Source organism: Schistocerca americana, chromosome 8, assembly GCF_021461395.2.
Source record: "Schistocerca americana isolate TAMUIC-IGC-003095 chromosome 8, iqSchAmer2.1, whole genome shotgun sequence".
In the NCBI taxonomy this organism is placed as follows: domain Eukaryota; kingdom Metazoa; phylum Arthropoda; class Insecta; order Orthoptera; family Acrididae; genus Schistocerca; species Schistocerca americana.
In genome coordinates, this window is record NC_060126.1 from 412,210,239 (window position 1) to 412,222,981 (window position 12,743).

Here is a 12,743-nt window from a genome sequence, read left to right on the forward strand (position 1 = left end):
ATGGATCAACATCAGATTAAATGTCACCCATCAATAAAATTTGATTACACTGTTCTACAGAGACATGTACATTAGAAATGCCTGTCTTTCTTGTGTTTTACTTTCACAGTAAAAAAACTTTTTTAACGTTCATAATACTTGATGTTTCATTTTCCTCGATCTAAGCCCACACAAGTTCGTAACAATGCAGACAGAGCATATCTTTATCTCAACAGTTTATATTTTGGCTAACAAACGGATGAAGGAGATTAAGCAAAGAAAAAATTTAAAATATTTTAAAGCAGATTTTGAGACTTTTGATGACGATACCGTGGACACTATAAGAGGTAATGTATTGGTTACCCTTATACAGGTGTCTTTCTCACTTAGAAGGAGGCACTGCAAAGATATGGTCCACCTACTGGCAGACGAATCAAAACGAAAAAGGAATATTTTATTACCATCTTTAACCTATGCCTTAACTGATCAATCCAAGTTGTTATTTGAAAGTGAAACTTGGACTTTGGTCAACGTAACATCAGACAGAAAGGGAACCAGATATAGGTAATCGATGCCTGAGGAATGGCACGTGATGATATTGAATACTATAAACCTCGCTTTGTCGCAAAATGTTATCGCCATATACGAGACTGGACTCTGATGAAACGTTCTCGGCTGCTATTCGTCATTCTTGTTAACTATAGCAACTGAAGTTGATCTTTACACTGACCACATGGATGCACCAACCATGACGCTATAAGGTGATCTCGATGAAGAAGTCTACATTCGTCAACGCATACGCTACGTGAAGAAGGCAGAGGAGACTAAGCCTCCCATCTAAAGACAGAAATTTGTGATTTAAGGCAGGCTTCATGCGTTTGGTATGAGAAGTTGGATTCGAAATTACCTAGAATGAACCTATAGAAACCAGAATATGTTTCCAGTATTTGTTACAGAACTGAGAAGCAATTTAAATCCAAGATTTTATTATTTGGATGTCGACAAACGCCTCAATGCACCGGTCATTAGACTGTGCTCTGGAAAAGTCTGCTATCCGAGCCACCTCCATCAAGTAAAGCTTTAGCACGAACCGTTTTTTCCTCGATAGGCTTAAAAGAAGCCAACAGATTTCTGGAATGCAGAAACTTTGAGAAGGAGCAAGAGGAATTATACGGGAATCTTAGGAAACAAGGAAACAGAATCGCCACTTGAATGAAAAGGAGTTTGGCTGTTTCATAACTGTGCCTCCAACGTTATGTTTTAACATACCTCTGAATTTGTAAGATTCACAAATACTGAGCGTTCCGTTTCCTTTCGTTATTACATCAGTGTCTGAAAAATTGCTGACTATCTGGCTATACAGTTTAATTCACTGCGGACTGAGGCCATTTTTAAGCGCTTGCGCCAAGCGCTGTATCCTTGGACGTCCACATGAATGACAAATGGAATCAACTTCCTTTCAAGCAGAGGATGAGTCGAGAGAAGATCAGTGTTAAGGCATAACTAGAACGCTACAGTAAAGTTTATTAAGGTAGTGACTGGATTTCTCAATGTGGACGTAAGTGGTAGTTGCTGCTGATCAATAGGTGCCAGGTTTCCAGCCACAAGATACTGTTGAAAAACAGCGATGTTTCATAATTATCACCTTCAGCGAAGTGCCAGGAAAGCCCACGGAGGGAATTAAGCGTAGCCTTCGGCAGCACTCCAAGATCTCTCCCACATCACCAGAGTACGCTCGACCACATCACCGCATGCAGGAGGAGCAGGTAGTCTCAGCCCTCGCCAGAGTGCATCACCTAAAATGTGCACCGCAAAGGGAAAGCACTATTGGTGTGTGGTTTTCACGGAATGGATTTGTAGTAAGGGGCTCGTATTGTTGATTGTGCTAACATAAACTTTTTAAACAGAACAATGCCTGTTGGCATCAATAATTTAAGAGTAGGCTGAATTTGAATTTCTGTTGCGTTTGTTGCAGGATTCTGGTGCAAGTCATTTACGAGATACAATATTTTGAAAATCTCACACACCGACACTCCTACACTACATATGGTGGCACACACTACAGAGTAACACAAGTGCATACACTAGTTATGTGGATTCTGCCCTGTAACGGGACAAATGACCATGACAGGTTGTGTTCAAATTGACCACCGGTAGCGGCAATACACGCTTCCAATCTGGTATGGAACGACTGATGCACACGTTCTAGCATTTGAGTGGAAATATCTGAGCAGGTTGCAGTAATACGTCGTTGCATAACATCGGGTGTAGTTTGAATGTCCTTGTAAACAGAGTCTTTCAGCTTTCCCCTCAGAAAAACTTCTACAAGCGTCAAATTCGGGAAAAATGCCGGCTAAGGTACAGGTCCTCTTTGTCGAATCCGACGATTTGGAAACAATTCGTGAAGACATGCTGCAGTACTTCGTGCACCATGAGCTGGGCAGCCTTCATGTTGTTACCACACGTTCCTCTTAGTTGCAGAGAAATATCTTCCAGTCTCCGTGGAAGATGGTGAAGAGGTTGCGATACATGTGCGCATTCATGTTCCGCTCTAAAAAAAATGGTTCAAATGGCTCTGAGCACTATGGGACTTAACTTCTGAGGTCATCAGTCCCCTAGAACTCAGAACTGCTTAAACCTAACCTAAGGACATCACACACATCCATGCCCGAGGCAGGATTCAAACCTGCGACCGTAGCGGTCACGCGGTTCCAGACTGTAGCGCCTAGAACCGCTCGGCCAATCCGGCCGGCCCAGTGTTCCGTCTATGGAACACAGGATTATGAGCTGATGACTCACTTTCCCACACCACAAATTTACACTACATGGATGCTGACGTTCTACCTGACAAGGCCAATGGGGATTTTCAACAGACCAATAGCGGTTTACCGCGCCCTGGTTTATAAATGTCGCTTCAGCACTAATCAGGATACATGATAAATCTGGAGTATCCTGTCGCATTTCTCACGTACCGAAGTTAACACGACTCTCATAATCGTTTCCATGCAGCTCTTGATGGAGAGAGAGAGATGTGATACGGGTGTCGATGGGGAACATGTTGTGCACTTGCGTGACTCATTCCACTTTGTGAGATTGCGAGGAAGCTAATGTGCACATCGACTGCAACAGGAGCAAGAGCATTAATTTCCTCTTCTTCTGCCGGTCGGAGTGGCCCAGAGGTTCTAGGCGCTACAGTGTGTAACCGCGTGACCGCTACAGTTTTAGGTTCGAATCCTGCCTCGGGCATGGATATGTATGATGTCCTTAGGTTAGTTAGGTTTAAGTAGTTCTAAGTTCTAGGGGACTGATGACCTCAGAAGTTAAGTCCCATAGTGCTCAGAGCCATTTGAACCGTTTTGAACCTCCTCTTCTGTCGTCACTCTAGCAAGTCGCAATGCACTCAAGGAACACACAAGCAAGCCGTAAGCAAACGCAGCAACATCATACGTAGCAACTATGCGAGTTGAATGGCATAATCAAATGTAGGTTTGGAAACCTTTCTATGTACGATATCTCGAAATGATTCGCACTAGAATCCTGCAAAAAAACACCTCTGACAGTCTAATTTACCATACTTTTACTTTGTTGGTGTTAACAGGCATTTTCCCATATAAAAAACTTCATTTATTCACACAAATACCCTTTCTAAGTATTATTACAATTTGTCCATTGGCTAACAATACGAGCCGCTGACTTATCAATCCATTCTCTGAAAACCGCAGATCGAAAACGCTTTCAATTTCCGCCATATTTGTGGGGCAAGTTGTAAGTGATTCACCCTGTGTATACGGACATACTATATGCTCCGATACATCAGCAGAAAATGATGACCGTGACACTCGTCGAAACATCTTGTGTTTTTAACAGTGTCATATGACTGGTTTTCGTCACCCACTGGGTTGTTTGAAGCAAGTAACTGACCGGGCGCCCGGAGAGAGTACTGGATTGTTGGAGACGGACTTACCTGTGGCGGGCTCGACGTCCTCCATGGGCGAGGGCGCCCCGGCGCAGCCGCTGCCGGAGTCGGAGCTGGCGGTGGGGGAGGCGGGTCGCTGATGGTGACAGCGCCGGGGGACGCGGCAGCGGCGGCGGCAGCGGTGCCGGCACGCACCGCCCTCCTGCGCACACCACGCGCGTGTATTCACTACGGGTACAAGCAAGGCTGGCTTAAAGCGCAATCGTCACAAGGCACCGCTGTGAGCGCCAAGCTGACAAGGCGACCGCGCAGGCATTCTTCATCAACAATTTCGTTCAGATTTATGGTACCGTGAGTTTGCGAAATCTCTCGGCAACGGCGAGCCTCGCGGCGTGCATAAAGTTGGCAGCACACTCAAATCTCGACTGCACATGTTCAGTTGACCTGCAGTGGTAGGGTGGGGGTGGCAGTGTTGCGCGTGTGCGTAGCAGCTGTTAGTTGTGTTATCGTCTACAGGGTGTTTCCGCAAGAGCGTGCAAAAATGTAATAGGACATAGAGAATTTTCCACTGAACAATTTGAGTTAGGCAATCGGGGGTCAGAGAAGCCAGCTTAAGGAGATATGGAAGTATGTCTAGCATTGATGTTTCCCGGCTGATTTACATCTAACATGCGTACAAGTTTACACATACGATGCTGTTTATTTACATGTACATTTTTCACTTCCTGCAAAGAAACGAGGAGGACGAGCCTGCTTACTAGGAAGTGTTTCCTGGTCACTGGATTTGAAGGAGAGGTCCATTGCATGACCTGCGACATCACCTACCCTGTAGGTCCTTCATTATTTCCTATGGGATTGCTAAAGTAACTTGCTAATGAGATCACATTAGATAAGGTGATGGAATTAGTTGCCAGAATTGCAGCTGCCTGTGATGTGATTCGAACCACGCCAGGAATATTAGTAAGGGTGTGTCAAAAACTTGTTCGCCAATGTCACACTTGCATTGAGGTTTAGGTCGTCAGTTTTAGCACGTTTTGTAAGAAACAGAACAGACGCTATGTTCATTGTATCAGTGATGGTATTTGCAGTTAACTATACGTAATATAAATAAAAAATTACTCAGTACTGTGATTTTATTCCTATTGTCTCCTTAAGCTCGCTTCTCCGAAGACAGGTTCGCTAACTCAAATGGTTCAGTGGAGTATTCTCCATGTCCTGTTAAATTTTTTCACAACCTTACGAAAACACCACGTGTAGTCCGTTCAAAATTACTTGATAGTTGACGTCCGTCACTTGGCGCTGCAGTGTTGCCACATCGGCTATCGCTCGGTTAAAGGCGACACGAAAATACGGTGAATCAGCTCACAAGTGTTGAAATGCTGTTCACGTAACGTGGAGCGATGTTGGAACGCGCTAATATGAGGTACCTATGTCGGGAAAGCGAGACGCTTTTTCCACGGATGATTTTAAATGATCCATGACTGAACTGCGGCAGACAACGGGTTTTGTAACGCTGAATTTACACTGGTATCCTAACCTAACCGCAGCCTCTAGATGTGCAGTGTATCCGAGAAAACGGCGATCAGGAACATGCGTCTGAACTATTAATCACGCTCGCTTTACTGACGGCGATTGAAGCTGACCTGTGCGAGCAAATTCAAGACGGAAATAATTCTGTTTCGGAGCTAAAAGCGAACTGCAACATCTTGCATTTGGTTCGTCAGTTGACGCTATACTGACCGATGAGCAGTCCTGGTTTGAACTTGGGTTGAGTTGGCTTGTTTTAGTGGAAGAGACCAAACAGCGAGGTCATCGGTCTCATCGGATTAGGGAAGGATGGGGAGGAAGTCGGCCGTGCCCTCTCAAAGGAACCATCCTGGCATTTGCCTGGAGCGATGTAGGGAAATCACGGCATACCTATATCAGGATGGTCGGACGCGGGATTGAACCGTCGTCCTCCCGAATGCGAGTCCAGTGTGCTAACCACTGCGCCACTTCGCTCGGTGGTTTGAACTCATTGAGGGGCTATGGGAGACACGGGCAGATTCGGAAAAATAGAAAAAAATTGCAAATAGTAGTAATCAGAATCGTTTTGATAAAGGTGTAAAAATAAAATTATCAGCCGACCGGATTTGAAACCACGACTTATTGAATCTCAGCCGGTAGCTGAATGTTCAGCGTGACGGATTGTCAGTCCTCTGAGCCCGGGTTCGATTCCCGGCTGGGTCGGGGATTTTTCTCTGCCCAGGGACTGGGTGTTGTGCTGTCCTCATCATCATCCTATCACCCTCATCGACTGCAGGTCGGCGAACGGGGAGGGGGGGGGGGGGGGGGAGGCTGGGCTTGCCATACGATTAAATAAATACCTATAGAACCAGCTGCAACGATCATTTGCTGCCTTCAAAAAGTTCAGTTTCACGACATGTCGTATGAAGTTTACCTACTGCAAGCCAATCTCTGTGACAATGCTGAGTATTTGAAGCCGAATCGCATCTTGGGCAACAGAATCTAGTGGTCTTTGGCTAGTGGTGAGTACGAAATGTGCATTATTTCGATGCCATCGTTTTGTGTGTGTTGTTTTGGATATGTGTACGATGTGTGATGAATTGCGAAATAAAGGGGCCGGACCCAGGATTCACGATCCAAACACAGGACAAAGGCAGACCGGGAACTGGAAGTGAACTCACCGTTTGTTGTGGCAGTTTGGCAAAGGCGAACAGTTCGGCGGCGACGTTGAGTGTTCGTGTTTAGAGGAAGACACCTCCAACATGTGGGGTGTCAACTATCAAGTAATTTTAATCAAACTATAGTTCTTGTGTAGAATGAGTGTAGTGAGAATGCTATTGCAGAGAGAGCTTTTTTAGGAGAATAGGTTTTCCGTGGAGGAGGAGACTTCACGAACCGTGTGAGGCGGAAATTTAGATTGCGTTTCCCTGCTTTGAGGTGTCCACATCGTGGCATTGTAGTTCATTTAATTCGCAAATTCAAGACAACAGGTCCAGTTCATGGTGCACCACGAACTGGTCCGCCGACAATTTTAACAGACGAAAGCTTAACGATATTTCAGACGTCATGTTGCGGAGTCCAGCAACTGAGGAGATTATCGCAAGAAGCCGAGGTCTCTCGTACGACAGCGCAAAAGTACATAGCAAAAAAACTGGCGATGTATCCGTACAAAATTACTGCTGTGTAAAAATAACATGGTAGAGACCATGAGAAACGAATACCGTATTATGAATGGTTTCAGGTATTTGTTAACCGACATGGAGTTGATGTTTTAGATGAAACGTTTTTCACTGATGAGGCTTCGCTTCACAAATCTGGCTGCATTAATTCCAAAGATTCTCGAATTTGGTGATTAGAAAATTTAAAAGCCTTAAGACAAATGACATTGCACGCAGAGAAAATCGGACTGCGGGTTGCTATGATGCGAGCACGAATTATAGGACCGATCTTTTTTGGTACTATCGTCACTTCCGATGTCTATTGTTGCCATATAATTTATCCATTTGTTACCTTTCTGAATCAAAATGAGATCCGTCATTCTTTTCCCAACAACAAAACGCTACTGCTCAAACAGCACACCAGTTCCTACGACTTTTAGATAAAATCTCTGAAGACAGGGTAATTACAAATGGTCTCTGGCCCCGACGTCACTGGTTCTGTTTGCGCCCTACTATTTCCTTTGTCGAGCGGCTAAACCATTTGTGTATCAAAATAATCCAAAGACAATAGATGGTCGAGCGAGGTGGCGCAGTGATTAACACACCAGACTCGCATTTGCGAGGACCAATGTCCAAACCCGCGTCCGCCCATTCTGATTTAGGTTTCTCGTGATTTCCCTAAATCGCTTCAGGCAAATTTCGGGATGGTTCCTTTGAACGGGCACGGTCAGTTTCCATCCCCATCCTTCTCTAACCCGAGCTTGCGCTTCGTCTCTAAGGACGTCGTTGTCAATGGGACGTTAAACACTAGTCTCCTCCTCGTCCATAATAGATGAACTGAAGACAACGATGATTGTTTATCAGCATGGGATTACACAAGAAACATTGGTAAACGTGTTGAACTATGCCTTCGAGAAAGAGCAAAATATTTCGAGCACCTACTGTAATAATGTTGAATCCCATCTTCCAACATAACTGCAGCCACTAGCAGTGGATCCCGGCCCCTAGCGTATACAGCGACATGAATGTGCTGCCAACCTTAAGCACCCCGCAAACCGAGACAGGAAGATCTCGACTCTGCGGAGAGACTTTCCGGACGCACTGTACATGCAGGGCTGAGTCAGAAATGAAAATTACAGAAGTGGGAGATCCTGATGGTCAAGCTTTTAGAAAAATAAAACAGCATTTCTGGCACGAGTCGGGTGAGTCACTGGCTATTTATGTAACCGTATTTTCCAGCCTGCAGTTGGTGCAGCGGAAAAAGAGTACAGAAATGTCAGCCGAGGATCGTGAAGTAAAATCAATATACTGAAATTTTCTTTTTTATTTTATAAATTTTTAATTTACCAACACTGCAAATAAACCGATAAAATGCTCAGTACATTATACTGGTATACATGTGATAGCATGCGTAGCTAATATGCTCCAAAACGCCAGTGCATAGAAACGGAAGTTTCAGATAGTCATACCTAGGGTTCTACTGGTCATAAAACGGTAGGGACATAAAAGTGTTTTGGATAGTCTTTGGGCTAGGGACCATTTGTACACCCAATAGAAAGCTCGTCTCAGTGTCACTATCCTATAGTACAGGATCAAAGTATGAATATTACACACTTCCTCCTGCTTAGGCAAATGGAGCAAATGGGTTGGTTATTCTTGCAATTGATGTTGTCTACGATGGGTCTGGTCGGACCTCTTGAGGCACGATTAGTTCATGGGCGGTTCCTCGGAAAATCCGCAAAAAAATAGTTATGTATTATATTTTCGCCGTCGCCACGGGACCAAAATCCAGCTTAGGATTCCAAAACAGGTCTACACAGCAAATGGCTTTAACTCCTACGATATTTTCCTTGAAGATTTTCTTCATATCTTTACTCTTTCCCGAGATACTGAGATTAAAAGCTGCACTACTTGCAGACGTAAAATACGCACGTAAAATCCAACGTGAGGCGAAAACTTTATATATAAGGTGACATAACACGGAGAATTATGACGTAATATGTTGCATAATTGAAGCTCAACCAACACTGTTTTGCACGTGGAATCCAGTATGTGTAAAATTACTTTTGTGTTATTTCACTTTCACATAACTATCTAATTTTTACTGACCAATACATTTCTTTTCATATGAGTTACATGCCCGTCTGCAGTAAGAAAAACAAGAGGACTAGCGGAAAAGTGCTCCTTTCCAAGCACAAAAATGGGAACATGTTCCTGTTTATTTAAAACACTCCTACTGAGAAGTGGGGTACCATTTGCCTCATTATACCTTCCTCAGAACCTTTAAAAAATTTCCCAAAAATTTCGGCGTGTGAACGTATTCGCGCTTTTTGTGTTGAGAGAGAAAAAGACTGTGGTAGTCTCAAAGAGCCCGAAAATTAGCAAAGTACTGGAAGATATTAGACAGTGGTTTTGTTAAAGAAAAAGCGAAGGAGAAAGTGGCAGGATGAGAGAAAGAGAGGAATACGGTGGCATTGGAACGTAACTGACAGTGACAGAACAGTGCTAGGAAAAAAAAAGAAAAATGAAGGAGGCAGTACAACGGGGAAGGGGGGCAGGGGAGGTAGGAGTAAAGAGAATGAGAAAGTGGAAATCGGTAACAGCCAGTGATAATGAGACAATGAGCGTATGGCAATGACAACGAGGAAGACAGCGATAGTGACAGTGAGAAGAGGCAGCAGCTGTAGGAAGGAAGGAATGAGATAGTAGCAGTAAGAGAGGGCAACAGGAAGACAGTGTCACTGAGAGAAGACTGTAATAGGACAGAGAGAAAGGGAGTGTGGCTGTGACACAGCTGACAATGATAGAGAGAGACACAGAGAGAGAATGACAATGAGGGAGGCTGAAGGGGCTAGTGAGAATGGGCAACTGGGAGTGGATGGGTATAAGCGACTTGGGGCGAAGGAGTACTGCGTGTGAGCGAGATGCATTTACGGGAACTTGTTGAAGTTAGGAATGAGCTGCATGTAAGAAACGCGCGAATATACTCATTTATGTACCCAGCGATGGTGTATGCGAGTACTAAGTTAACCTGGCGTCCGACAATGCCTCATGTGTTTTCCGCTTTCCTTGTCTGGTTGAGTGCTTTCCGTTAACATTGCGGCAGATGAAACAGAAAGGTTACGAAGATTGTTTGTCGTGCCGTCAATGGTTATGTCACTGAAAAAAGAATACAGGCACACTTAGGGCAAGGACGGAGTAGTAAAATTAATTTCATCCTTTTCAAGGAACCATCCCCATATTGGCCTTAATCGATTTAGGGACATCATGGTAAACATAAGTCTGAGAGACCAGCGGGACCTGAACCTTGTTTCTCCCGTATGCATACTGAGTATACTGATTAATAACGCCGTTGAGTCAGTATCTGAAACGGAATTCATCTGTTATAGTGTAAGTTTAGCATCGCCTATCAAATCTTTTAAACGGTTCTTCGTTTCTGGAGGTTATTGGTGGATCCACAATTACAAATCGTCTGACGCAATCTGTTGATTCCTGTAGTGACAGTCGAAGCACTGCTAACAAACAGGTTTTCGTAGACATTTTCCGTCAGCATTCAACAGTCTTGGTGCGTATATAACAAAAATCCTTACCAAAACCAATTCTCTATGTGAGATGTGTCGTATTAATTCTATCGATGTGTGAACCAACCTCACCTATTAATATACCTTAAATCGCCGACTGTTCAGTGCCATATCGAGCGCTTTCCCCATGTTTCATCTGTCGTTCCTAATTACAAGACGTCGTTCCCTTGGACCGTTTTCGAGGGGAGTACGGCTGCTTTTAGTTCACCTGCCCATTGCTTAATTGTTGAAAATGAAGAAGCAGGCTCTTCACAAACCTTCGATAGCTTTAGATAATACACTCGTTGATGGTATACCGTCCAAAACAGAGAATGTTACGATGGCACCGTCTCCTAGTTCATTCATTTGAACGAAAAAGATAAAACTCCGCTTCTCTTACAAGCTTACACTTGTCTTACGTTCTGCGCGACATGACAGAAACAGAATATATGTGATGTCGACACCATTTCTCTTACAGATCCAAATCCGTATACCTCAACCCCAGCACACAAAGCAACCTTAAACGCATTAATAGCTGTAAAAGAAGTTCTTACGTGACATTAACTGCATGACTGGTGCCTTTCAGGTGAAGCCAGGTATGAAGAGACTTCCTGCCACGAAGTTTGTATTAATTGCGGTACACAGTAAAGAGATACCGGCGGGTTTCTCGTATCTACATTGCTCTCTGTATGCCTCTGTGCGCGGCCTAATCTCTTTATTCTTCATCTTACGGACCTTGTACCAGATGTTTACACGACTGAGTCTTAATTATACTCTCACTCAAATATTTGTTCTCTGAAGTTTCCTCACAAAGTTCTCCGAAAAGAGCATTTCCTTCCAAGGACCTCCGTGTAACTTCCCTGAGCAGCTCCGTAATCTTTCAGTTAAGTGTGAAACAATCAATAACCACCCTAGTAGCAAAGTTATAAATTTTATCTACCTCTTCTGTCAGTTCGTCCTGACGAACATCGAAAATACTCGAACTAATATTGTACGAAATATCACTTGAAAGTGCTCTCTCCTTTACCACTACAATCAAAAGAAATTTAAGTTGTCGATTAACTGTCCTTAGCCATCTTTCTGTGCTCGTTGCAGGTCATACATCGATTTTGTATCACTACAGTTAGTTAACTATGTAATACAGATAAATAAGTCCGCCAAATTATCATCAGTACAGTACTCAAAAGGCCCGAAATTTCCCTTCTACTTAAGCGCATTCTCTCATACTTACGGACATTTACTCAAACAAGGACCCAGGTGTAGCAATTTGTAGGGATATGAAATGAAACGATCACATCGGTAAAGCAGGTGGCAGACTGCGGTTCGTTGGTAGATTACCAGGGAAGTGCAATCAGCACCCAAAGGAAAATTCGTACAAAACATCAGATCTATCCATCCTAGAATATTGCTCAAGTTTGTGGGACCCGTACCAAATAGGACTAGCCGCTGGTATTAAACGGATACAAAGAAGGGCGGTATGAATTGTCGAAGGTTCGTCTGAGACGAAGATGCTGAAAGAAGTGAACTGGCTGACGCGTGAAGAAAGCGGAACCTATCCCGTGAAAACGCACTTAAAAAGTTTCTAGAACCAACTGTATGAATGAAAATCGGAATATATTACAACCCCTCCTCCCTCCGTATTGCTTGCACAGGGATAGCGAAGACAGGATTAGACTAATTACAGCACGCAAAGAGGTAGTTAAACAATTTTTCCCGTACTCCAAACGTGAATGGGAAGGCAGAAATCTCTAATAACTGGTACAACGGGACGTATCCTCTGCCTTGCGTTTACAGTGGTTCGCAGAGTTCAGGTGCACTTGTAGATGTAATCATTTATTTAAAAAAAAAAAAAAAAAAAAAAGAGTTTTCGTCACATACTCCAGTTGTTGGATTTCACCTGGATTTCACTGAACGTAACTTCTTGTAATCGTTCACAAATTGAGGAGTTCCGGACGTCGATTTATACCAGATTCTTTCCTCCTTGGTTCATATAAATAAATAAGTAAAGTAAATGACCAAACGAGATGTCAGAACAATGTCACTGTCCCATTAGAACTGTGTATTTTCCGAGAATTTAAGTACAAGTAAGTTCCGTATTTGAATAACTCTAGGCGAATGAAGAAC

At 43.7% G+C, this 12,743-nt stretch overlaps 1 protein-coding gene across 1 annotated transcript in view; it reads right to left on the minus strand.

Annotated features, from left to right (window-relative positions):
• LOC124545891 (roundabout homolog 2-like) overlaps positions 1–12,743 on the minus strand; it is a 187,120-nt gene that overhangs the window by 3,258 nt on the left and 171,119 nt on the right. Inside the window, exon 21 of the mRNA XM_047124851.1 lies at positions 3,944–4,097. Coding sequence (XP_046980807.1) covers positions 3,944–4,097 — 154 coding nt within the window. The remainder of the gene's footprint in view (positions 1–3,943; positions 4,098–12,743) is intronic.